Source organism: Nymphalis io, chromosome 30 (assembly GCF_905147045.1).
Source record: "Nymphalis io chromosome 30, ilAglIoxx1.1, whole genome shotgun sequence".
In the NCBI taxonomy this organism is placed as follows: Eukaryota; Metazoa; Arthropoda; class Insecta; order Lepidoptera; family Nymphalidae; genus Nymphalis; species Nymphalis io.
In genome coordinates this window covers 1,231,218-1,259,189 of record NC_065917.1, presented here as the reverse complement: position 1 = coordinate 1,259,189, position 27,972 = coordinate 1,231,218, and the positions used below count along the sequence as shown (strand labels likewise).

Genomic DNA, 27,972 nt, shown 5'->3' with positions numbered 1-27,972 from the left:
GCCTTCTGGCAGCTATTTTTCACGGCGAACCAGCGCCGACTGAAGGACTTTAAAATAACCGAAAATATTTATTATAAGTGACATTTTAAAGTTTTAATTTGTGAATTATAAATATATATATGAGTTATTCATTATCCGTTGTACTTTATTTTAAATTAAAAAAATGGGAATTAGTATATAATGACATTTACAATTAATTATATAAATTAGAATATATTATTTTGAAAATGTTTTATTTTGTAATATGTTTTTTTATTTAACCAAAAGTTTATTAAGAATCCCTATTATATAGCCACTAACATCATATAGGTACATATTAATTATGTAACAGTAACAGCCTGTGAATGTCCCACTGCTGGGCTAAGGCCTCCTCTCTCTTTTTGACGAGAAGGTTTTGGAGCTTATTCCACCACGCTGCTCCAATTAGTGGAATACACATGTGACATCATTTCAATGATATTAGACATATGCAGATTTTCTTACGGTGTTTTTCTTAAACGTAAAACATGAGATGAATTATAAACACAAATTAATGACACATGAAAATTAAGTGGTGCTTGCCCGGGTTTGAACCCACGATCATCGGTTAAGATTCACGCGTTCTAACCACTAGACCATCTCGTATGGTATTATTTAATATTATGTAATATTATGTTAATTAATCAATCCATGCAAATTAATTCAATTTAAAAATCACCCACAATACTGTTAGGGCTCATAGTGTGGTCGAATGCAAGGAGTTCTTGTAATAACATAAGCTATGCTTTCATTGATAAGAACACGTCAACGGACAGTCATCACTGTTCACTAATCCACCGGCTAAACATCTACGGGCACATGGGACATAACATCGTAGTTATGGACAACAAGGTTGGTGGCGCATTGGCAATATAAGCGATGGTTAACATTTCTTACAATGCCAATGTTTATGCGCGTTGGTGACCACTTACCATTAGGTGGCCATTTTACTCGTCCGCTTACTTATTTTTTATTTATTTATTTGGGAAACATACAGCATAATAAAATCACAAACATTCGATAATAAAATAAGTCTCACATAAGCCAACAAAGTTTCCACTTTAACATTGAAACATGGAGTGAACCTAACAAGTTATTTAGCAAGTATTAAAGTATATAAAATAAAGTATTAACAAGTAATTTAAAAAACGGAACAACAAAAAAAAGTACGATAAGAATATTAACGACAAATACAGTTTTTTGAGGCTTCTAAGACCGACCGACCGAAACAGCCTGTGAATGTCCCACTGCTGGGCTAAAGGCCTCCTCTCCTCATTTTGAGGAGAAGGTTTGGAGCTTATTCAATCAATCTAATGTTTAAGATTTTGTTAAGAGTACAAGATTTTATTTATCAATCGTTCGCATAGTATCGATCCATCTTTACAATGATTCTGATAAACTAATCTGATAAGCATCATCTTAGATACGATCGTTCAAAGTCAATGTGATTTCATTAGCTAACTTTCCAAGATGTGGGCAACAACCTGGCTCGTGGTGCTGGCACTTGGGCTCACCCAGGGCACGCTGAGGTTAGACCCCCTAGTAGACACACAACAGGGTCTGATAAGGGGTCTGAGGGCCGATGACGGTGACTACTCCATGTTCTTGGGCATACCATACGCTAGAGTCGATGAAGATAATCCTTTCGGGGTAAGAGTTGTAACTTCATTAGTATTTTTTGTATTCAATATTAATCAATTTACCATTTTTAAATAAATATTTTGGGTTGAATATTTACGCAGTGCAGTGGACATCGAACACGATTCATACATTTTTAGTCGAAGGTGCAAAAATGCCAGCGCAAAATAACATTTGCCATAATCTGTGAGAACTTATCCTAAAAAATTATCAACCCAAGCTGTACGACCATTGAACTTGGTTTTATTTCAGTTCAGAATCTCTCATTTCGAATTAATTATGTGTCTAAGCCCTTCTTGACTCTTTAAAATATCAGTATGTTTATTTATTACATAACTATCAATATATCGAAAACTATTTATCTAACACTAATCTTTAGTCGCGGCTTCGTTCACGTGTTAATTGTTTTTCTTGGGGATCAAGCTTGTTTCATACCAAGTTTCATCAAAACCGGTGACGGTGGCTTGTGATAGCTTAACAGACGGACAGATAGGCTTCCTAACGCAATCAATAATATTACACGTAATATAGAGAACATCGATTGCGTCAAACTATACTATATATAAAGCTAATTATTTTTATTGACCTACAACTAGATTTAAATTAAATAAATAATTAAAATTAGTATTATATAAATGTCAGAAGAGCTTGGCTTTTTGGACGTTAATATCGAACCGTTTGAGGTGTTTATGAAAATTGGAGCACATATGTATCTCGCGAGTCTTATGAGCAAAATTTGACATGTTTATGAGAAATAGTCTTTGAGTTATGAAAGGCTCAAAAGTGGCTTCAAATTGTTCGTGTAACATTGCACACGGTGATGCTCGCCAGTTCTGTTGGCTTGAACTTGGCTTGACTAGATTACATGTACTTATTTTCTTGATTGAGTTATTGCCGGTAGATTGTACATTCCGAACCGGTGGTTGATTTACATTAAAACAATTCAAGAAGGGGAGCGGTGTCTGGTGTGCATTTCAGTTTTCTTGGCAACGTGTATGCAAAGTTTAATGATGGTCAGCTGAGCAGTTAATAGTTATGACGTAACAAACAAATTTATATTTATAATACAAACCTTCAAAAAAAAAGTGTCAGTAAAAGCTTACTCGAATACCCTATGTTTTGATTTTGAAAAACAATCAGATTTAAAAAAAAAAAAAAAACATGCATTCCATATCACAATTCTCGTGGTGGGTTATGATCTATATATCGCTACCACCCATGGGTGACCAGAAACGTTTAAGGCGCGCAAAGCCGTACGGAACAGAAGCGATAACTATAATCACAAGATATTGTGCAGCTTGATCTTATCTAACAATATGTGTCAAGTTGATTTTAGCACATGACAACAGATATGAGATAAATCTTTTCAACGAATTTTCGATAATGGAACAGGTGTGACTCTTGCGAAATACCGCTCATCACGAGATCTCCTAAACTATCCGCCCGATTGACTTGGAATTTGTCACAGTTATTCCTTCCCCGACGTACACACTAAGAACGGATTTCACGCAAATCTTATCCGAAATACATTTTTCTTATTATCTACACGCGCGAAGCCGGAACGATGAGGTAGTTTATAGATTCACAAACAGAATACAATTGGGACATATATTAAAATTACGAACTCGGACAATTTTAAGCTAGATTACATTCCTAACAGATTTGAAGAACTAGATTACATTCGTACATGTGTACACGGCATGCTCATTAAAATAACATTAATACAGCCAGTTTATAGTAACAGCCTGTGAATGTCCCACTGCTGGGCTAAGGCCTCCTCTCCTGTTTTGAGAATGTTATGGAGCTTATTCCGCCACGCTGCTCCAATGCGGATTGGTGGAATACTTGGACAGAATTTCAGTGAAATTATACACATGCAGGTTTCCTCACGATGTTTTCTTTCATCGTCAAGCACGAGATGAATTATAACACAAATTAAACACATGAAAATTTAATGGTTCTTGCCCGGGCTTGAACCCACGATCATCGGTTAAGATTAACGCGTTCTTACCACTGGGCCATCGCGGCTCAGTTGCTCTTAGCTCAGTTGTTCTATAAAAAATATATTAAAGATTGCAGAAAACATAATCGACCCCCGGTTCGGAATATAGAATCTATCGAAAATAACCGGCAAGTGACTCAATCAAGAAAATCTTTATATATATTTACGTTATGAGGGACAATCAACATGGTTCGTGGTATCGTGCAATAATAACGTCCACGTCTCATCAGATATTCTACCACCAGACAGCAATACTTATTGTTGTGTACCGGTTTGAGGTGTGAGTGAGTCAGTGTACAGGCACAAGGAACAAAGTATCTTAGTTCTCAACATTAAACGAATATTGATGATGTAATGGTAATATTATTATTATACCGTAATATGACCACTGACCATCTATGGCATTATGCATTATGATTTATATGTAAGTTGTTTTCTGTTTCAGAAATCGACCCCACACCCAAAATTCGATGATATCTTCGAAGCTTACGACGATTCAGCGATATGTCCACAAGTCGAAGAGTTCGGCAACACGATCGTGGGTAGTCTGGACTGCTTGCATTTGAATGTATACGTGCCAAACAAGGCCAGTAGTAGGAACAAGCTGCCAGTCCTGGTCTGGATATATGGGGGGGGCTTCACTATTGGCTTCGCGAATAGATACTTATATGGTCCGAAATTTCTGGTCCAACACGACGTTATCCTGGTCACACTTAATTACAGATTAGGCCCATATGGTTTCATGTGCTTAGACACACCAGAGGTTCCTGGTAACCAGGGTCTCAAGGACCAACTGTTGGGCATGCGTTGGGTGAAGGAAAACATTGGTTATTTCGGCGGTGATACCAATAAGATAACTTTGATGGGCGAAAGCGCGGGCGCCGCGTCTGTTGAGTACCACTTATACTCAAACCAGGAGAGGTTGTTCAATCAGGCAATCCTGCAGAGCGGTTCAGCACTGTCTCCTTGGGCTTTAGTAGAGTCAGATCCGACAGTACCTTTGAAAATCGCTGAACGTCTAGGCTACCAAACGGAAGACCTATCTGAGGCGTTAGCATTCCTAAAAGGCATCGACACGAAACTAGTAATCGCGGCCACATCCGAATTGGATTTAGGCTTTCGGGCTTGCGTGGAAAAACAATTCGATGACGACGAAGGTTTTCTGACTGAACATCCACAAAATGTGGACGTACCTAAAGTTAGGAATATGCCAGTTCTATCCGGTTTCAATAGCAACGAGGATCTTGTCAATTACGCTTATAAAACTGCCGATGAATACCTGAGCGTCTTCAACAATTTATTGAAGACGACCTTTAATTATGATGATGATTTCACTGCAATGGAAGACATCGTTCGTCACTTTTACATCGGTGACGAGGAGGTGAGTGATGAAGTAAAAGGCAGCATCACCGATTTCAGTTCAGACTTCCGTTTCACGTATCCAGTGCAGAGGAGTTTGAAGAAATTCCTCGAGAACGGTGCCAAGGATATCTTCCAATACGTGTTCTCGTACAGTGGGGGAAGGAATTTCGCCAAGACGATAGAAAATGTTACGGGTGACGGTGCATCGCACGCCGACGAAATCGGTTACCTTTTCGATCTGTCCTACGACAAAGCGACGCCTTCGGAAGACGATCAGAGAATCATTGACCAGATGACCACGCTCTGGACAAACTTCGTTAAATACGGGTAAGTGGGAATGTGTTTTTCTATGATAATTTTCGCTTTTCATATTAAGTATCGCAGTTTGACCGTATTGAGGTGTAGTATTCATTAAAACCAATGTATTTTCTGATTTAGAAATCCAACACCAGAGACAACAGAACTCCTGCCCTTGAAATGGATTCCAATAACGAATGAAACTTACAACTATCTCGACATCGACAAGGAGCTGTCTTTGAAGAAGCGACCGTTTCACGACAGACTGGCTTTTTGGGAGCTGTTCTACCAGGTCAACGAAGATAAGCTAAAGAGTCACAATGGAGATTGAGGACATTCACCAATTTTTACTAAATACACAAAATTCACTCTCATCATCAACAGTCTAAATGTAAAGCGTGTGGAACTACAGCTACTTATATATTAACCTTATATACTAAAACCTTCACCATCATAAGTAGCATATTATATAAGTTTTATGTATATTAGTTTAGTAGCTTTCAGTTAGACATTATATAAAAAACGATTTTTTAGTAAATAATCAAAGAATACATTATATAGGCATTATACAGTGTAATTACAGGCACAAGGGACATAAAATCTTAGTTCCCAAGGTTGGTGGTGCATTGGCTATGTAAGCGATGGTTGACATTTCTTACAATGCCAATGTCTAAGGGCGTTTGGTGACCACTTACCATCAGGTGGCCCATATGCTCGTCCGTCTTCCTATTTTATAAAAAAAAAAAAGGCTTATTCAAAATTTCTTACATTATATACTATTGGATATATAGTCGATTGATAAGTGTAGTTTAAATTTTATAGCGATGAGTTGAAATCTAAGTCTTATATATACACGTTTATAATTAAATTATTACTAAAGAAGTTGTACGTTTTATTTGATAAACATTTCTAAAAGTGTGAACTATTTTTTTTCAAATATATAAAGGATACCTGAGGGTAAATGGTCACCATAGCCCATATGCATGTGCGACGTAAGAAATATTAACTATAGCTGTGATCTGGGCGGTTGCGGCCACTTAACATTACATATCTAACACATTAAAAAAAAAAAAACATTTCACCATAAGTATGACGTCTTCGTAGTGGGGTTGAACGCAATGAGCGACTATCCTTGTACAAAATCAACTTGCCAAATGCGTCACTCCTAACACCGTGTCACAATGAAACCAATACTTCCAGACGAAACTATATGTGTGCTCAATAATACAAAAACAATAAACTCTTCTATGTTATTCAAATATAACAAACGATAGCGCGATTTAACTTACTACTAACGCCATCTGTTGTTAACAAGATTTATTTTTACTTATCAAAATATAAGCCTCGACAATCCTTGTATGTAAACGAAAGTGTAGTCTGACACACTGACCTCCATTCGCATCTAGACCCTTAACACAAAGGGAACCACAGACGCGGTAATCATTCTGCAATCGATCATTTTACATTACCCAATAACTGTACACAGATTATATAAACAGCTAGTGGCCCGCCCCGACTCCGTCCGGCGTCCGGGTTGAACAATAATCTTTTTCACGCCAATAATGACGTTTAAAATAATAATATCAGCAATCCGTGAACGTCCCAGTTTTTTTACTGAATGGAAACTTTGAAAAGGGCACCCTGAGGGGGCGCGAACTGGGTAGCGTGGGTATCTTAACCACTAAACAAACCACTGCAAATGCCGTCATGAGCATGGATTAGAGAGGCTGCGAGATCTTGTCGATATTTCTATATGGGTCGACGAGTCTATTAACATAGCTACTTGGAAAGAGCGACTATATTTGGTAGTCAGGGGGATACAGCATCCGGTCGGTAATCGAGATGAGCACAAATTCATCTCGAGTCATTTATAACGAGCAAGGAGTTATGATATTTTATTTAATATCGGAAGGCAGACAAATGGGACACCTGATGGTGAATGGCCACCACCATAGACACTGTAAGAAATATTAACCATTTACATCGTCTCGGTAATATGATATGTCTCTTGTGTCTGTAGTTACACTTGCTCACTCACCCTTTAATTCCGCCATCGCTTTATGGCGAGTATCGGAGTGGGAGCATAATGCACTCTGCATTGATAGTGTGATTTCGCACATGGATAATTAAAGAAATCATCCAATATTTTTCCACACTTAGGGTATATTTTCCTTATTTTTATTTTTAACTTTATAACTCATGTTCACGCGATGATTCTATGGATGTTATGTACCGCAAAACAGCAGTACTTATTATTGTTGTGTTCCGGTTTTGAAGGGTGAGTGAGCCAGTGTAATTACAGGCACAAGGGACATAACATCTTAGTTCACAAGGTCGGTGGCGCATGTAAGCAATGGTTAGCATTTCTTACAATACCAATGTCTATGGGCGTTGGTGACCGCTTACCATCAGGTGGCCCATATAAAAATAAAAATAAAATAAAATAAACTTGAACTGACGGAGAACTATTTTTTATTTATTATTATTAAAGCTTTATATACAATACTACATAATATCCTGGGACATTATTCACACACGGCCATCTGATCCCAAACTAAGATTGTACAGAGCTCAGACAACTGATATACAACATATACTACTTTTCTTTTGTAAATACATACTTATATAGATAATTACACCCAAACTCAGGGCAAACAGACGTGTTCATGCACACATTTCATTCTAGAGAAACAAATATTCCTATTTACACCCCCCCCCCATTAATCGTACAGCTTGTGTTAAGAGTGGAAACGACAATAGCCCAAGAGTTGAGAATCTTCACTACGACTTTCAAATCGCCAGCCAGCCCGCTACTGGTACTTGGAATAACATAAATAAAAACATACGAATTTCTTTAATAAGGTAAGTATATTTCTCTTAATATATATATATATATACTCCATATATATATATATGGAGGCAACCTGCATGTGTCTAATTTCAATGAAATTCTGCCACATATGTATTCCACCAACGCGCGGAATAGCGTGGTGGATTAAGCTCCAAACCTCCTCCTCAAAAAGGGAGAGGAGGCCTTAGCCCAGCAGTGTGACATTCACCGGCTCTTACTGACACTGCATTATATTTACTATCAATAAGCAATGTTTCTATGTTTATTTTATTTTAATAGGATCTCCAACAAGGAATACACATGAACAGCTTTAAATACATTATACGAGTATGTATTTTTTTAAAATGTATAAGCTAGCGCTTGACTTTTATCACATCTGATGGAAAGTGATGATACAGTCTAAGATGGAGCGCGCTTGCCTAGAAGATGCCTATTCACTCTTGACTTGAAGGTACATTATAGATGGTGGGTATATTGTAGGTGGTGGGGAAAACGGAGGTCGGGAGGGTATTCCAGGCCTTGGCGGTGCGTATCAGAAACGAGGAAGCAAATCGTTTCGTACGTGTCTTAAATACGTCAACTACGTACGGATGCAGATCTTTTCGAAGCCTCGCGCAGATGTATATGCTCCCTTAGTTACAGGAAACAGCATCCATCCCACACAACTGAGTAACAGCTGATATAAATAGTAAAATTAAAATTAAGAACTTAACAAAATGTTGAATTAAGTATTACGATTTTGTTTTTTACTAGTGTTCGCATCTATGTTTTTTTTTTCTCAGCCTTTTGCCGTCCACTGCAGGACGAAAGCCTCCCCCATAGATCGCCAACCATCCCGATCTTGGGCAGTCCGCATCCATCCCGAACCTGCCACCTTTTTTAAATCATCGGCCCATCTTGTCACAGGGCGTCCTACACTACGTTTGCCTAAGCGTGGTCTCCACTCTAACACGTGTCGGCTCCATCGGCCATCAATGCGCCTGGAGACATGACCAGCCCACTTCCACTTCAGCGAGCTAATTCTACGGGCGATGTCAGTGACTTTATGCCCCTATGTTAGGTAAAGGTAAAACGTCGGTGTCGGAGGGGGGGTTGTTATAAAAAAGTCAATGTCGTTATGATTTAGTGGTTAAAGCGTAACAGTCATACAGAGGTACTTTCGTATTTATAATATTAGTTTAGATATTTAAAATAACAGCAATATAACTGTTATGGTTATTTATTTCTTATATAAGTCTATATGTATGTATGTATGTGTTGGTAATTATTTTTTTTTTTTTTTTTATTTTTTTTTATTTAGGTTTATCAACAGTTGTTACAATATAAAACTTACTATAGACACAATTAAAATAAACAAAATATCAAACGCAATTGTACAGCTAATTATAGATAAACACTGCATGCTTATTTAAAAACTTATAGACTATGTGCTTGAAATACTTATTATATGCTTAGTTAGGCTATGTAAAATTTAAATATAATATAAAACAATAAAGAGAAAAAAAAAATAGGGAAAAAGAACGATCACCTTAAATAACGGAGACCTTACTTAATTAAAAAAAAAAAAAAAAAAAAAAAAAAAAAAAAAAAAAAACTACATATACTATACAAACGAAAAAACTACACGATACAAAAATCTGAACTACTATTAATATTTGCTTAGGGTAGTTAAAGTGTCTTTTTTAATTTTTTTGCGAATTGGTATATTAGATATTGGTATTAAGCTCAATAAATTTTAAGTATAAATTGTTCGCATGCTATGCCCGATTAGTGATCCTGGCTGAAAAGCACATAAGCATTTCTCTTTACAGAGGTTGCCTGGAAGAGATCACAATAAATGATAAGGCCGCCTTCGCATACTTAATGTTCGACTTGCTATTATATGTCACTAAATGTTTGTAAAGTGTGTGCAATAAAGGATTAATAAATAAATATAACCAAAGACCCTTAAAACTGTACACAATATTATAAAGAGAAAAGCATTGTTTGTTTGTTTGTTATCGATAAACTCTGAAAACCATCTCCTGTATCGATCATAATAATTCTTCCGCCATTAGAAAGCTTTCTTATCCGAAACAAACATAGGCTATATTTTAATTTAAAAATAATATTATAAATAACGGATCTCTAAGCGTCCCACTGTTGGGCTAGGGACTCCTGTGCTTTTTGACGATACGACATGGGGCCAAGATTTGCTTGTTGCTAAGTTTTCCTTTACTGAGCACGAGATGAATTATAAACACAAATTAAGCACATGACATTTTGTGCTTTGGGTTCGATGGTCCAGAGTCTCGTCTCCTAACCACTGTACTATCGCGGTACTGTACGTATTGTACAAACTCGAATTCCACGCAAAGCCGCGGACACAGCTAGTGTATAACAAATCATTTATCCGGCGTCTCGTTAAGAGTTAAGGTCCGAGAGACCGTATGACGAGTTCAAACGGGTTAACGCATTCAACCTGCGAAACAACGCATCAGGGCCTCAACAAATGCTATATAAGGCCGATGTGTATGTCAATCCGCACAGTTTTACGTAACACTTGAATTGTACGAACCGCATTTAAAAATGGTGAGTGATCTTTTTTTGTTCTAAATTTGACTTGAACACAAATTCGCGGATTCGAATCCGGGCAATTAAATTTCATTTTTCAATTTCACCGACCGGTATTTGAGCTGCGTATTAGAACAAGACCTAAAAATTCTCCTCCAAAGGATTATTCCAATTATATAAAGAAAAACAAAGTACATCTCCATTTATGATATATATAATTTTATCTGTTGAGCGAATATTTACAATATTTAGAAATAAGTTACTTAATTATTATAAAATGCATGATTAGTTTAAATTAATACTTTTAATAATTTCAATTATGATTTTACCAATTGTTTTTTTTTGATATAACAATGACATTATTTATTGTTTAATTTTGACATTTTTAAAAATTACTGATGATTTTTTGTTACTTTTAATTTGAATTTGATTTGATTGAATCTGGAAGTGCTATGTACACTTGTAATTGACATGCATATTAGACATACTATTATTGTTTTATAAATTAATTTTTTCAATGCTTTATATGTTTGTTGTAAGTGTGCTATTACAAATAAATGAATAAATATTTTGGTTAAACCGTCACGCAACTCCTCAGTGGATTTCGTGTGAATTGATAACAAACTCCAGAAAAAAAAAAACCCGGATTCGGCCATTTTAGACGCCGTATGTCATTTTCTTTAATAATTACACGATAATTCGTTTAATAGTTAATCTTCAGACATAAAAGCGTAACAAACAAACGAACTGATTATCGCGTTTATTGTTAAATACGTTTGTTGTTATAGGCGACCTTTGTAAGTCTGGTAATAACTAATCTAACAAGACATAGCGAGTCAGTTTCCAAATCGTTATTAAAGTGCAGAAACTACCGAGTTTCTCGCCGGTTGTAACGGTAGAATCTACATTGCGAGTTGATACAGTACAGTACCAGCCTGTTAATGTCCCACAGCTGGGCTACGTCTCCCTTTTGAGGAGAAGGTTTGGAGCTTATTCAACAACGCTGCTCCAATGCGGGTTGGTAGAATACACGTGTGGCATAATTTCACGAAATGAATCGGAAACACAAATTAAGCACATGAAAATTGAGTGGCGCTTAGCACCGGGTTTGAATCCACGATCATCGGTTAAGATTCACTCGTCCTAACCACTAGGCAATCTCGGCTATTGCGAGCCGATTTAGAAGTGTTTATAGGAATCTCATAGTTTTCTTGAATGAAGTAAATATATAATATAATAATAATAATGTCCTCCAGACCGATTTCGGTCACGGTGGCCAATCTCAAGAGAGATTAGCCAACTGCGCAGAGGATATTATAGTGCACAAGTGTGTGCGCAAACACAGGTGCACTCTCTACTCCCTAACTCTCATAATCCGATGGGACGACAATATAAAGTATATATATATATGCAAACCCGTCTGTAATTTTGTTTGACAGAAATGTAAAGTAATTGACTGAATGAATTATTGACGCGAATAAGTCCCAAAACTTCTCCTCAAAAAAGAGAAGGACTTTAGCCTAACTATTACGGATTACGGACGGCGACTTGTGATTTGAATTGTTCAAATGTGTTATTTGGATTTTTATTCTAAGATTTGGCGTTCTAGTTTTATTTGATATGCTAAAAATGATTGAAGTCTGTTCAGGTGTTTAAAGACCATCAGATCGTTTCCTACTTGACAAAATGGTCTTAGCGCGCTCCTCCAACACGACAACGCTTGTACTGAAATATTAGTAGGTACTTGGTAAAGTAACTACAGGCACAAGGGACATAACATCTCAGTTCCCAAGGTTGGTGGCGCATTGGCGATGTAAGCGATGGTTAACATTTCTTACAATGTCAATGTTCATTCGGGTTGACGCCCCTTGCCAGTCTGCCTGCCTATCAATCTTTGTTATAATAACATGAAATTCACTCTTATTCTACCTCGTCTCGCCAATAGTCTAAATTTCAAGCGGCTGACACTGCGAAGTGCAGCTACTTATGTAATAAAACTAATACTTCACTCGCGTCACAATTCAGAATCGCTAAACACCAATTTCCGCAGCTCTTTCTTAAAGAATGAACGATTTTGATACACATTTTAATCCCCTTTACACCTTGGCGGTTAAATTTTCTAAAATCCTCAGTGCTAACCTATTGCGTAAAAGGAACCCGTATGCAAGTTTTCATGTCGCAGTCGTTTGGGCTGTGCGTTTATATATCAATCAGTTATTTAACTATACATATATGACGAGCTGGTTGGCGTGGTGGATGCTTGCCTTTCACGTCGAAGGTTGTGGGCTCGATTCCAGCCAGGACGGATATTTGTGTGCATAAAAATGTCTGTTTGTCCTGAGTCTGGGTGTAATTATCTATATAAGTATGTATTTACAAAAAGAAAAGTAGTATATGTAGTATATCAGTTGTCTGGTTTCCATAGTACAAGCTCTGTACAAGCTTAATTTGGGATCAGATGGTCGTGTGTGAAAAATGTCCCGGGATATTATATATATACTTATATATATATAAGCGAAATACTACTCATCACAAGATCTCCTAAACTGAATTAAATGAATACATTTTCCTTCTACTCGTGCGAAGCCGGCACTTTTAGCTAGTATATATATATATATACGTGGTATATATATAATGTATTGATTTATCTTATTAAATACTCAACTTTACATTAAGGCTGCGGAAGGTCAAACAACATCTCCGATATTTAAATATTCATCTCGTCTCCAGCATCCAAGACAGAAGCGATACGCGTTGGAGTTTTTTTTTAATACAAATTTTTAATTCTCGCGCTTTTGAATAGTTACCGGTCCAACTATATATGGGCTACCTATTATTATATACAAAGTATTGCTGTTTGGCGGTAGAATGTGATGATGGGTGGTACCTAACCAGACGGGCACAAGCCCTACCACCAAGATTCCTGTCATTTGCACCTTTTAGTGATAATAATGATAATTCAAGGGCAAAGTACAGCTTTATCGGAATTGAGTACATATTTACAATTAAAAGTCGAGATGGCCCAGTGGTAAGAACGCGTGAATCTTAACCGATGAACGTGGGTTCAAACCCGGGCAAGCACCTCTGAATTTTCATGTGCTTAATTTCTGTTATAATTCATCTCGTGCTTTTCGGTGAAGGAAAACATCGTAAAGAAACCTGCATGTGTCTAATTTCATCGAAATTCTGCCACATGTGTATTCCACCAACACGCATTGGAGCAGCGTGGTGGAATAAGCTCAAAACCTTCTCCTCAAAAAGGGAGAGGAGGCCTTAGCCCAGCAGAGGGACATTTACAGGCTGTTACTGTTACAATTAAAAACTAACAATAATAATATAATGCCTTGCATGACTAAGTCTTAAGTAAATTTCGAACGACTGCAATACCGAGAAACGTCAAATAAAAGTCACTCGTGACGATGTAAGTATTCTAACGATCCTTATCCTATTCTATCCAAATACATAGAAATCTGTTTATGCATTAAAATATATATATATATATATATAATAATACACACTCACATAAATAACCCCCAAGAAACCACCCCCTCTCATACCATCATGTAACTCGCTATCGCCCATAATATCGTACGTCACAAGGTACACACATTTCGTAACGCAGACGGCCCATCTCGCCGCCGGAGGCTGCGCGTGAAGGCCGTTCGTATCATAAAGTTCACCGTTCATTTTTTCTACACCGTCAATATTTTATTTCATTACGAGGACATAACGGTTATATTGATTGCTTATGTACATGTATTACGTAAGCAAAAACTTATAACTTGAAAACTTTTCCGCGTAAATAAAAACTACTATGAAATAGTACGTCAACGGTTTTTGGTAACGTAATACTTTAGAGATAGAAGGGATTACTTTACATTACTTCGTTCCCAAGGTTGATGGCACCAGTGTCGATGGGCGGTGGTGACCACTTACCATCAGATGGCCCATTGACCTATCCACCTACCTATAACATAAAAAGGCTCCTTGTTGTCATTTTATGATTTATCTTTTTTTATCATTACTAAAGCGCTTTTTAGCGCAAGCCCGTCTGGGTAGGTACCACCCACTCATCATATATTCTACCGATAAAAAGCAAAACTTCGCATCTTTTAGTTCCGGTTTGATGGGTGAGTGAGCCAGTTTTAGTTTTTTTATTCTCCTGGGGAAATCCTCATGGATATCTCCCATCTCAGAGACGATGGTTCACGTTCTACCTACTAAAACCACCACGGTGTTTCTTCGCTCCGTAAATGGCGGTCTACATGTATACCACCATTAAACTATACATTTAGTGTTTATATTTAAACACGCTAATATTAAGAAATATTAGTTTCATGATTGATGCCCACAGTAAAGTATTGTAAATATGGTTAGCGACCCCATCTTTTTTTTTAAACGCTGGAAAAACGCGGTACGCGTTTCCCCCACGGGAACAGTGTGGGGGGAGGTATGTGGGGCTCTCCGGTGTCCAAGGCGCCGAGTGCGCCCCGAACATCAGAATAGCCACTAAAAAACCAGCGGTACCCTTTCCGTCTTAACGAGGAGCGCCACGGGATCGCTTTCGCATGCTACCGTGTAGCGATCACATCCTCATCTTACTCGAAACGGACAAACAATCGAATTACCCAAATTCCGAACTACATATGGCACAAAAACTATTATTTGAAAGAGCACAGCTTTACAATTCATTACCAAGAAACGCTATAAATGCAAATTCAATTAATATATTCAAAAAGAGATCAAAAAGATTATTTACTGGAACAAAAAGTAGACAAAAGTTATCGCATAGAACTTTACATTTAATGGTATTTCCTAAGTTTAAGTGTTGTTTTTTTAAGGAAATAAATGTCTTAAGCCTTATAGTAAAAGTTTTTTAAAGTATTACAATACAAATAAGTCGAGATAAATAAGCAGCTAGAATTTTAAAACATTGCGGGTTGAAATCCCGGCAAGCAATGGTGAGTTTCATGTGTACAATCCTTACTAGTAATACAAATGCGAAAGTGGGTTCGTTTGTTTGTTACGCTTTAAAATCTTAACTTCTCAACTGGTCATCATAGAATTTTGTATACAATTTGTTAGGTGTACAGAAAAAGACATAGGCTAACCTAACCTGACCTGACACCAGAACTACCCCCGCTTTACACTTGGAAACCATGATTGAATGCAGATTGCATTGAAGTTGCTTGGTCCCACCACGATACTTCAATGCAAGCTCCAAGAATTTTCATCGAAAGAAGAGCACCCAGCACTTAGCTCAGCTGTGGGATATCACATGTTACTTTACAATGAACCGTCCAAAAAAAAATCCTTTCAGAAATTCCTCATCGTCTCCGTCCTAGTGGCGTGCGTCTGCGCTGACGTTTCGCACATCGTCGGCAAGAAGGACGAGTCACAGGCTACGATCCTGAAGCAAGAGCTGGACGTCGGGAAATTGGGAGAATATCAGTGGTCCTATGAGACCGAGAACGGTATCGCGGCGAGGGAGCAGGGCGCCCTCAAGGACGTACCCGGGGTGAGTGTCAAACAGCCTATTACATCCGAAGATGAAATAACAAAACTCATTTACACATTCCACGCGATTCGCTAATAAAAAAAACCGTGGAATGCTTTGTCTGAGTCCGTATTTCCTGATATGTTGGTGTTTTCAAATCCAGTGTGAACAGGTTTCTTTTAGGCAAGCGTGCTACATCCTAGACCGTGTCGATGTTTAACATCAGGCAAGTCAAGGGTCAAACGCTGGCCTATTTAGTGAAAAAAAAAAGTAATAATATCTCCGCTGTATCGTACACCACAAACAGTTCTCGATCAATATATCTCTATATATAACACGAGACTGTTACACTTAACCACTTATATACACTTTAGTTTTACTTACAAATTTCCGATAACAACTTCGCGAACATTCAAAGCGCCATATTTTCGCGAATCCATAATGCACACCACAGATTATACAAGATCTCGACCAATGACATCGCGTCAATTCAAGGTCATTATATATATATTATTTGAGAAAACGACCTACAACAAGAGCTAAGAGCCTACTTTTTTATTACCTATGACTTAAGAATATATTTCATAACGGTTATTCCTTTCCAGGCTGAGGTACCAGCTCAGGTGGCACAGGGAGAAGCGAGATGGACGGCACCAGACGGCCAAGTGGTAGCGTTCCAGTACACGGCCGACGAGAATGGTTACAACGCACAGGTAGATTGAGGCATAGACAAGATGGAGATAGAAGTCGCGGGTCAAAATCGACAAATGTCATTTTATTGAGCTAATCTTTAATAAATATCACAATTTAAAAAAATATATCATCTAGGTAGGCAGACTATCGAATGGGCCTCGTGATTGTTTTTGGTCATCGCCCATAGACATTGGCGCTGTAGGAAATATTTAATTGGCTATTTCAAATGTCACTTGCCAGCTGCTGACGTCATACAATAAAAAAAATATGACAACATAATATATCAACACTAATAAATGAAAAGATATTTTGTTATGTCTCACTGATAAAACTACTAAGCTTATATACATAGAACTTTTATAAGATGCGTCGTACTTCGGGGAATGTCCTCCAGACCGATTTCGGCCACGGCGGCCAATCTCAAGAGAGATTAGCCAACTACGCAGGAGATATTATAGTGCACGAGTGTGTGCGCAAACACAGGTGCACTCTCTGTTCCCTAACTCCCATAATCCGATGGGACGGCGATCCGACACGACCGGAAAGAGTTCCGGCGCAGGACCAACGGTTTTGCTTACTTTCCCAGGCACGGGAGTGTACACACTTCCAGACTCCGGGCTGCTATTGAGAATTTTCTGACAGAAAAAACCAATAACTTTTTACTTTTTACTGGCCCGACCTGGGAATTGAACCCAGGACTTCCGGGTCTGTGGCCTTACATCAAGCCACTAGACCAACGAGGCAGTCAATGTTAATATATAAGTAGATGAGCATCGCAGTTCCACACGCTTAAGTTTAGACTATTTACGTGACATTGTGACTATTTTAAGTATTGACGAAACCTTTTATTTTCCCAGGGTCCCTTCATACCCACACCGCACCCCATCCCAGCAGAGATTCTCCGCTCAATCGAGTACATCCGAGCTCATCCGCCAAAGGAGAACTAAGACCGACGCGAAACCAACCATCTCTATCTTTCATCAAGAGCGAGACGACGTTAGTTTTAAGCGCCCGCGACAAAAAGAGATATCGTATATCTATCACGGCCAGTAAATTAGACAAGTGCGTTCGGATCGTATGAACTTCGATCACGTGACATCGAAACGAACGCCACTTGTCTATGGCCGCTGTTCTTATATCGGAAACCGGTTTAAACTGGATCGTTAATGTGACCTTGTATGAATATTATGGGACGGCGTGAACTGATATTCAATATACTAAAGCAACGGAATTTCAATGTCCCATCGCTGGGCTAAGGCTGTACTGTTCATGGAGTTTTGTATCCAAATTGTTGTAACGCCGCTAGATGGCGCTGTACCAGAGCAACTCTCACACAGTTCAATCGGCCGCCATGATAATTTTCATGCATACGGACACCATACGGTCATTTTGGGTTTTGTACCAACCACAAGGTTCAGTAGATTAACTATCTCTTGCTGTTACGATAATACTCACACCGTATATATAAGTTTTCTGATTTCTATGAAGTCGAAATGCCATAATATATTATTTTGTAATTAAATAATTACTTAAAAAAAATATGATTTTTATTTTTTTTATTTATATAATTCTAAGTATAGTTTATGAAAAAAACATCAATATTTCATTTAATTGATTAAGAGTTGAAAATAATAAAAGTTAGAGAGCTAAACCCCTCCCCTGAAAGAAATGCCGAATAGTGCTTCATGATAATTTCATTTTAGATAAAGTATATGTAGGTAGTCGGACGGGCAATCGGCATAGACCACCCGATGGTAAGTCTACCACCGCCCATAGACATTCACACTGTAAGCAATATCAAACATCCCTTACATCACCAATGCGCCACCACTCTTGAGCTAACTATTAATCATCAGGTGACCTACCTGCCCGACCTATTATTATAAAGAAAAAAAAAAATTGGTATGATACCATAGAGATGTAATAGCATTATGGTGACGTCATGTTCATCATCATAATTGTATCCCGAAAAAGCGCAGTAGACATATGAAAAAAATAAAAAAATAAATATAAAACTCACCCTGATCTCGTAACACGGTGACCGCCTCCAGCACGCGCTTCGTGTATATACAGGGCTCGTAGTTGTCCATCTCTTGGGTCACGACGGAACACACCCTGTATACATTCAAATCACATTGAGCCATCCATAAAAAAAAATCTTGTCCTTTCTAAGAAATCACTTACATTCCTATTTCTTGTTCTCGCAGTGGCAACCTTCAGAAAGTTACCCAGCACTCTTGGGGGGGGGGGGAACCGGGTTATGTGAGATTTTTACCGACTAAAACCACTGCGACGGCCTGAGCACGGATCGGAGAGACTGCGGGATCGTGTTGATATACCATTGACCCTGTCATGTGCTCTGCTCGTGGCTCGGCAGAGCTTCCCCAGGGGAAATTACTAATATTCCTATATCAACCCCTCCAATTAAGCGAAATACTAGTTCCAGTGGGGACGACAATAGTCCCAAGGGTCAGCATCGAACCGACGACTTTTACCTCGCAAAGCAGTAAGCCATTGCGGTACTGACGCTTCCAACAATATTAAGAATCGCGTAAAAACGCATCGTAGTCGAAATATACTTTATTCACGTCCGAAATATAATCGGGGGGACCATATAATGATTGGAATATGAATTATATTTCACTGCTGCTGCCTGACGAACAAATGGGCCACCTGATGGCAAGTGGTCACCACCGCCCGTACAAATTGGTGATATAAGAAATATTAACCATCGTCGCCAACCTTGCGCTGTCTAGATTCGCTATTGAGTCAGTGTAAAAAGTGATTATATTTTATGATCAATTAATTTATTGTGTGAACAGTGGAAACTCTTTCTTGCCTTCGGTTACCATTTGATCCCCCGATATGACATCGGATTGAAATTGCCCGAGCAAGTCTTAAAAGGTTGGAGAAGATTGTGCAGCCGTAAACTATCCATAAAGCTCAGCCAGGAAACTCCACTGCGATGTCTGGCCAGTAGTGTTATACGGTAGTGAGGCATGGACTTTGCAAGCTGACACCCAAAAACGAGCTTGCACAAAGCTCTTCCACCAGTAGACCACCACCAGAAGGGTGAGTGAGCCAGTGTAATTACAAGGGACATAACATCTCAGTTCCCAAGGTTGGTGGCGCATTGGTGATGTAAGCGATGGTTAACATTTCTTACAATGCCAATGTCTATGGGCGTTGGTCACCACTTACCATCAGGTGGCCCATATGCTCGTCCGTCTTCCTATTCTATATAAAAAAAAATCTAGAAGCTTTTGAGATGTGGTGTTACCGCAGAATGCTCCGTATTAGGTGGACACAGAAAGTTTCGAACGAGAGAGTACTCCAGCGCGTCGCCAGTAGCCGGAAGTTACTGCAAGCCGTCAAGAAGAGAAAAACCGAGTATTTGGGCCCCGTCTTGAGACACGAGCGATACCAACTGCTCCAAATTATAATGATGGGCAATGTAGAGGGGAAACGACGCGCTGGAAGAAGAAAAAGGTCCTGGTTGCGCAACATCTGCGAATGGACGAAGATCGCCAGCGTGGAAAAACTATTTCGCTTGGCGCGAGACCGCGAAAAAATTCGCTGAGTTGACGTCAATAGCGGAGAGGCACAAGAAGAAGAAGATATGATATCGGCGTAAACACTCCCCGCCATTCCTCCCCCCGTGGCACCCACCTGTTGGCCCGCCCGCGGATGGCGCCGGCGGTCCGCTCGAGCGAGTCTGGGTCCCCCTCCTGCAGCGCCACCACGCACTTGTTCACGTCCTCCAGGATGTGGTTCTCTGTGACATATAGGACGTTGAAACAACAACTCGATTTCAATCTACACATATTATATATAAACTTTAAAAGTTACACAGCATACAAGTTTGCAGAACTATCGATATGATCTTGAAAATTATTAAGGATATGGACAGCACTGTTGAAAGTATCGTCTCGCGTGTACACTGTCGGTATTATTTATCGCGTCGATAGCTCACCGTGAGCAATACTATCGACAGGAATTCATCATTATATCTATATATGGATGTCTATGTATGGATGGTTTCGGACTGTCGATCGTTGACAATCGACAGTCCGAAACCATCGATATCGATAGTGTTTATCGGTTTTAGTCAAAAGTAACGATCACTGCGATACTATCGCTACTGTAATATTTTTAGGACGGAAGCGAAATATTATTAATTAATAATCGTACTGGGTACTCAAAATCCATTTCTCAGCAGAACGGAGGACCTCTCCGGGTCGCCCCGGACGACTCATCAAAGCGGGGGGGGGGGGGGGTTCCAATGCGTGTATGATAGGTCGGATGGGTCGGGCGTACCGCTGACGGCGAGGAAGTCGTCGACGGTGGTGACGTCGTCCACGGCGTCGGTGAGCAGGCGCACGGCGGCCTCCCAGGCGCGCGCGAAGGCGCCCGCGTTGTCCTGCGCGACGCGCGAGCGGCTGCGCGCCGCCAGCACGCGCGCCGCGTTGAGCACCTGCGCGCCCAGCGCCGCCAGCGCCGCCGCCGCGTGGCGGACCATCTTCACGCCGTCCGCGTTGTTGGACATCGAGCACACGAGGTTGGCGACCTGCGGCACGCGGGCCCGCGCTGTAGCGGATCCTTCGACGGGAGCGGACGGCGACCCCCGGCCGCCTCGGGGTTTCATTCGGCCCCCGGACCGGCCGGCCGGTCGTTTTCGACTCGACGGTACGGACGTACAGAGCTTCGGATACTCTTTTATCGACTTTACAAGCAAACGTACTCTAAGATTATATAATATATACATGCAGAAGTAGCTGTCTCTTCGTCTGTATATTCCGCTTTTATGACTGCGATGAAATTCGATAAAGAGTGAGCTCGAGGGCCAAAAGGGATCGTGAACTTTTTTTTAGCTTAAATTCATCCTCCCCTTTAAATAAAAGTGGGAAAAAAGTTGACGATGTCAGACCTCCACGAGCTTGTTGGCGTGCTCGGTGAACACGACGGCGTACTCCTCCACCTCCTTCTCGTTGCCGCTGCGAGCCGCCTCCAGCAGCACCAGCAGCGGCACGTTCGTCTCCAGAAAGCTGAAATGCAAAATTTATTTAAATAAGCTCTTTTCAATTACGACCAAGAAACATACACAAAACATAAGCTACTATTTTATATCTAACACCAAACAAAAACAGTAGCGAAAACAATTAGCATACCCCTCTTTGTACGCACTTATACACGGGGACAACACAAGGAAAAAACTAATCATTTAATTAAGATATAAGAGAATATAAGTACCTACCTATAAAAATAATAAAATATAAAAAGTGTTAATTTATTTACTTTGCTGACGGTACAGTACTACAGACGCAAAGCGTTACCAAACTGACTTAGCTGTATTTATATCAACTTTAATTTTACGATAACATTTTCACCGACATTACAAACGGCATTTTTCTACGATTCCGCAGATTATTTATTTCTCGATCGGTGACGTCACGTAAATTCACATACTCGACTTAATCACTTTCCTTTTTTGATTACTTTTGTAATAATGTAATCGTGATCGATGATTACACGTTGATCGTTAATCTGATTACGTTTAGCCCAAGCGCGTCGTGGGAGCGCTCACCTGTCGGACACGTGGTCCACGACGGCCTTCCGCAGCTGCCGGCGCAGGTCGCGCGTCTTGCGGCACATCTGCTCCAGCGCGCGCTCCAGCCCCTCCGACTGCTCGGCGCGCCCCGCCTGGGGGGACGTGCACGTTTATGTATTGCGGGATTTTGCTGGATATTACCGGATTTAACCGGTTATAGAAGGGAATATATGAATATATTATCTTGTATTTGTTAATATTAAGCGTTACCATGGATTCGAAATGTGAATACTGACGAACCATGCTAGCACTTATGGTGGGCACCACTCTTCAAATGTTCTACCGCTAAGCCACAATATTGTAGCTATGATATTCTACCGCAACGGCAGTACTTAGTATTGTTGTGTTCCGGTTTTGAAGGGTGAGTGAGCCAGTGTAATTACAGGCACAAGGGACATAACATCTTAGTTCCCAAGGTTGGTGGCGCATCGGCGATGTAAGCGATGGTTAACATTTCCTACAATGCCATAGTCTAATGCAATGCCATAGTCTGGGCGTTGGTGACCACTTACCATCAGGTGGTCCAAAAAAAAAACAATATTTAGTATTGTGCAACTACAGGCACAAGGGACAAAAAATCTTAGTTCCGAAGGTCTGCGATGCATTGGCGACGTAAGGGATGAGTTAACATATTTAATAATATTTTAAATAATAGAATTTTTTCATACATACATTGTTCATATACTCGTGTAGTAGATCCTGTAAGGCTTGCCTGACCGCGTTACATTCGGCCACGATGCGCTCGCGACGCTCGTCTCTGTGAACATATATATATATATATATTACTAATCGTCCCCCCCCCCTTCCCACGTGTAGATTTGCGTGTAATCCGTTCTTAGTTAGCGTCACGTCGGGGAAGTAACTGACAAATTTCAAGCCAATCGAGCGGATAGTTTAGGAGATCGATACGTTCCCGATTCAATTCCGACCCAACTTTGATATGATTAAACTTAATTGTCAAAGTTTATGTCAATAGTCGATAATTAAATTGAAGAATAAGAAAACGGAAATACGGTAACGATCACGCTTCGGTTCGATTGCGATAAAGTGATAATTTGTTAGTAGAATTGACAATAGCCCTTGAACATTTGGGCTATAGTCGTTCTTTTAAAACAAGTGTGTAATGACATAGTACTACTCGGTACAGATAGATGGCGCTGCTCGAATCTGTCATATTCCTGAATCGCGCTGTCTAGTTTCGCTCCTCAGTATATATAGTGTATGACGTCATTAATATTGTGAGATCGTATAAAATCCGTTATGTAAATATGTGAGATGCACTTATATACTTTGAAGTAACAATACGTAATTGAATTTTATATGATCTATTTAGATTAATGACGTCTTACATTATATATACTGAGTAGGGAATCTAAACAGCGCGATTCAGAAATGAGACAGATTTGATCAGCGCCATCTATCGCTGCCGAGTAGGACCTTTTTTCCGCTTTCTTATTCTTTAATTTAATAATACAGATGATTCAAAGTTGGATCGGAATTGAATCGGGAACGTATAGTAATCGTTATAAATAAGTAGAATTCGGCCCCTGGAACGAATCAGCGGCTTACACACCATTGCGCTTGTGCGTCATAAATCCGTAACAGCCTGTGAATGTCCCACTGCTGGGCTGAAGGCCTCGTCTTCCTTTTCGAGGAGAAGGTTTGGAGCTTATTCTACCGCGCTGCTCCAGTGCGGGTTGGTGGAATACACACGTGGCAGAATTTCAGTGAAATTAGACACATGCAGATTTACTCACGATGTTTTCCTTCGCCGTCAAGCACGAGATGAATTATAGACACAAATTAAGCACATGAAAATATCATAATTGATACCACAGTAATTCACTAGTTTCTTTTACAAATGGCAGCCGGGAACTGCGTCAGACATCAACAAGTCATTATCAATATATTTAAGCGAAATACCACTCAGTATATATATTGATAATTTCACTGAAATTCTGCCTGAATTATACTTATTTATAACGATTACTATACGTCCCCGATTCAATTCCGATCCAACTTTGAATCATCTGTATTATTAAATTAAAGAATAAGAAAGCGGAAAAAAGTTCCTACTCGGCAGCGATAGATGGCGCTGATCAAATCTGTCTCATTTCTGAATCGCGCTGTTTAGATTCCCTACTCAGTATATATAATGTAAGACGTGATTAATCTAAATAGATCATATAAAATTCAATTACGTATTGTTACTTCAAAGTATATAAGTGCATCTCACATATTTACATAACGGATTTTATACGATCTCACAATATTAATGACGTCATACACTATATATACTGAGGAGCGAAACTAGACAGCGCGATTCAGGAATATGACAGATTCGAGCAGCGCCATCTATCTGTACCGAGTAGTACTATGTCATTACACACTTGTTTTAAGAGTACGACTATAGCCCAAATGTTCAAGGGCTATTGTCAATTCTACTAACAAATTATCACTTTATCGCAATCGAACCGAAGCGTGATCGTTGCCGTTTGTCCGATTTCTTATTCTTCAATTTAATTATCGACTATTGACATAAACTTTGACAATTAAGTTTAATCATATCAAAGTTGGATCGGGAACGTATCGCAATCGTTATAAATTAGTATAATTCGGTCCCAGGAACGAACCAGCGACATACACACCATTGCGCTTGTGCATCACAATGAATACCACAGTAATTCACTAGTTTCTTTTACAAATGACAGCCGGGAACTGCGTCAGACATCAACAAGTCATTGTGGTAGAGGCACTTCCTTAATTTAAATTACCGTTTGAATCCCACGATATTACTTCAGTGTACTCAGTATCGCACCCAGGACTCACCTGGTGCAGGAGCTGTCCGCCATGAGCGCGGCTCCGGAGATGATTGACTCGAGCCGCTCCTCCAGCGAGGGTCTGGTGCGCAGCTCGGAGTACGCGAGCGGTTCCATCACCATACGCTCCTGAAAACACCACATATGATTTTAATATTGGTAACTAATCACCACCCCCACCATGTGGATGGGTTCGTCGCAGATGTTAGGTATTACGATATAAACGCGTTATGTTAACTTTTTATCTACTCATGCGAAGTCGGGATAGATTGTTAGTTACTGATTAAAAAAAATAATACACTACATATACATCGATGCCGAAATGCCCCAGTGGTAAGAACGCGTGAATCTTAACCGATGATCGTGGGTTCAAACCCGGGCAAGCACCACTGAATTTTCATGTCCTTAATTTGTGTCTATAATTCATCTCGTGTTTGAAGGTGAAGGAAAACATCGTGAGGAAATCTGCATGTGTCTAATTTCTGCCACATGTGTATTCCACCAACCCGCATTGGAGCATCGTGGTGAAATAAGTTCCAAAAAAACCTTCTCCTCAAAAAGACTTTTGACGAGCCGGTTGGCGTGTAATACCTGCCTTTCACGCTGAAGGTTGTGGGTTCGATTCCCACCCAGGACAGACATTTGTGTGCATGAACATGTCTGTTTGTCCTGAGCCTGGGTGTAATTATCTATATAAGTATGTATTTACAAAAGAAAAGTAGTATATGTAGTATATCAGTTGTCTGGTTTCCATAGCACAAGCTTTGTACAAGCTTAATTTGGGAGCAGATGGCCGTGTGTGAATAATGTCCCAGGAAAAAAAGAGAGAGGAGGCCTTAGCCCAGCAGTGGGACATTCACAGGCTGTTATTGTACTACATATCTTGCACCATTGTGACTCGATATTGAAACAAACAACAAAAAAACGTGAGTATCGCGGTCTTTCACGAGAGTTGACTTGTAAACACGTGCGCTCGTGTGCCGACCTCACGCACACATTGACGCACACACGCTGACGGCGTGGCACTCATCTGTCGTTCGTTCTCTCAATTGGTTACCGTGTACTGATATTATTCATAATAATATTGATAACAATTTTAATAAATTTAATTTCGTTACATTATTAACTTCACACCTTCCACCAACGAAACAAAAAAAAAAAACGATTTGAGTGCCGACGTACTCACGAGATTCTCATTTATGTGTAAACATGTCGCCGCTATCGTGTACGGGTTTCACGCACACATTACAATAATTAATCTGATACTGACGTCATATGACGCTCAAAATCTTTTGTTTGGAACCCGGGTTCCTTCAAACGAGGCGTGAAGAGGCATCTTGCGGGCCGGCAAGGCGAAGGCGGCTAGTGCAGAACGTTTTTCCCGACTGTACTGGCCGTCGTCGCGGTTGGACTCTACTACCACTTACCATCAGGTGGAGTAGTCATTTGCCCTCCCGGCGAATATAAACAAAAAAAAACCTTTGCTGACGTCATCGGACGCTTGAACTCTCAGTTATCCTATACCGTGTACCGAGAGCTAAGGTGTTAACAGTAACAGCCTATGAATGTCCCACTGCTGGGCTAAGGCCTCCTCTCCTTTTTTTTTAAGAAGAAGGTTTTGGAGATTATTCCACCACGCTGCTTCAAAGCGGGTTGGTGGAATACACATGTGGCTGAATTTCAGTGAAATTAGACACATTCAGGTTTCCTCACGATGTTTTCCTTCACCGTCAAGCACGATATGAATTATAATCACAAATTAAGCACATGAAAGCTCAGTGGTGCTTGCCCGGGTTTGAACCCACGATCATCGGTTAAGATTCACGCGTTCTTACCACTGGGCCATCTCAGCTTTTTTGAAGATGTTAACATATCAATAAATTATTTAAAAAAGTAAACTTACATCGAAGTCGTCTAGCGCCTGCGCGAGCTCGCCCGGACCTTCCACGGGCACGCGGTTCGAACCTGCGAGCATAATTGGGTTGGAAATATGTTGATTATATATTACTGCTCCACCATAGCGGGTCGAAGCGTGATGATACTAATATTATGAAGCTGATGAGTTTTTTTTTTTTATAGAATAGGAAGGCGGACGAGCATATGAGCCACCTGATGGTAAGTGGATGTAAAATGTTAACCATCGCTTACATCACCAATGCGCCACCAACCTTGGGAACTAAGTTGTTTTGTCCCTTGTGCCTGTAATTACACTGGCTCACTCACCCTTCAAATCGGAACACAACAATACCAAGTACTGCTGTTTTGCGGTAGAATATCTGATGAGTGGGTGGCACCTATCCAGACGAGCTCGCACAAAGCCCTTCCACCAGTGAAGCGTTTGGTTGAACGCGCTAATTTCAGGAACTACTGGTTCGAATTGAAAAATTATTTCAGTGTCGGATAGCCCATTTATCGAGGAAGGCTATAGGCTATATAAAATCACGCTACGACCGATAGGAGCGGAGCATTAAATAAGCTAAAAAAATGTGGTATATACTGAAATATTATGTCTGCTCTTAATGATTTCTTTAAGTTATACGCGAATAAAACCGCAGGGACTGACCGTTCATCGAGACAAGAACGGAAGGGAGAGTCAGTCGGCTCGCTCGTACATACGTGCGTACGCATATCCGT

The 27,972-nt window shown here is 39.9% G+C and overlaps 3 protein-coding genes across 8 annotated transcripts in view; 2 read left to right on the top strand and 1 right to left on the bottom strand.

The window, feature by feature from the left end:
* LOC126779896 (catenin alpha) overlaps positions 1 to 27,972 on the bottom strand; it is a 400,158-nt gene that overhangs the window by 366,728 nt on the left and 5,458 nt on the right. For 5 of the 6 annotated variants that reach the window (XR_007670416.1, XR_007670417.1, XM_050504067.1 and 2 more), the window contains exons 7-14: positions 27,242 to 27,303; positions 25,349 to 25,467; positions 23,192 to 23,276; positions 22,496 to 22,611; positions 21,839 to 21,956; positions 21,229 to 21,478; positions 20,581 to 20,686; positions 18,932 to 19,026 (exon numbers count right to left, since the gene is read on the bottom strand). Coding sequence is in view for 4 of the 6 variants with exons in the window: in XM_050504067.1 (XP_050360024.1) it covers positions 18,932 to 19,026; positions 20,581 to 20,686; positions 21,229 to 21,478; positions 21,839 to 21,956; positions 22,496 to 22,611; positions 23,192 to 23,276; positions 25,349 to 25,467; positions 27,242 to 27,303 (951 nt within the window). In the remaining 2 variants the exon portion in view is untranslated. The remainder of the gene's footprint in view (positions 1 to 18,931; positions 19,027 to 20,580; positions 20,687 to 21,228; positions 21,479 to 21,838; positions 21,957 to 22,495; positions 22,612 to 23,191; positions 23,277 to 25,348; positions 25,468 to 27,241; positions 27,304 to 27,972) is intronic. The other variant, XM_050504069.1, reaches the window with a different exon arrangement.
* LOC126779962 (cholinesterase 2-like) lies at positions 1,489 to 5,648 on the top strand. Its single transcript, XM_050504178.1, has 3 exons — positions 1,489 to 1,668; positions 4,104 to 5,347; positions 5,459 to 5,648. The coding sequence occupies exons 1-3, from the start codon at positions 1,489 to 1,491 to the stop codon at positions 5,646 to 5,648; spliced, it is 1,614 nt and encodes a 537-aa protein (XP_050360135.1).
* Positions 10,709 to 18,428, top strand: LOC126780149 (larval cuticle protein LCP-17-like). Its single transcript, XM_050504421.1, has 4 exons — positions 10,709 to 10,739; positions 16,042 to 16,239; positions 16,824 to 16,931; positions 17,769 to 18,428. The coding sequence occupies exons 1-4, from the start codon at positions 10,737 to 10,739 to the stop codon at positions 17,856 to 17,858; spliced, it is 399 nt and encodes a 132-aa protein (XP_050360378.1). The 5' UTR covers positions 10,709 to 10,736; the 3' UTR covers positions 17,859 to 18,428.

Bases quoted from the DNA above. Each gene is read 5' to 3' on its own strand.
- LOC126779962 (XM_050504178.1), top strand. From the start codon at position 1,489: ATGTGGGCAACAACCTGGCTCGTGGTGCTGGCACTTGGGCTCACCCAG. The intron at 1,669-4,103 runs GTAAGAGTTGTA...TTTCTGTTTCAG, and splicing joins ATGAAGATAATCCTTTCGGG to AAATCGACCCCACACCCAAA. The intron at 5,348-5,458 runs GTAAGTGGGAAT...TTTCTGATTTAG, and splicing joins ACAAACTTCGTTAAATACGG to AAATCCAACACCAGAGACAA.
- LOC126780149 (XM_050504421.1), top strand. The intron at 16,240-16,823 runs GTGAGTGTCAAA...ATTCCTTTCCAG, and splicing joins CCCTCAAGGACGTACCCGGG to GCTGAGGTACCAGCTCAGGT. The intron at 16,932-17,768 runs GTAGATTGAGGC...TTATTTTCCCAG, and splicing joins AGAATGGTTACAACGCACAG to GGTCCCTTCATACCCACACC.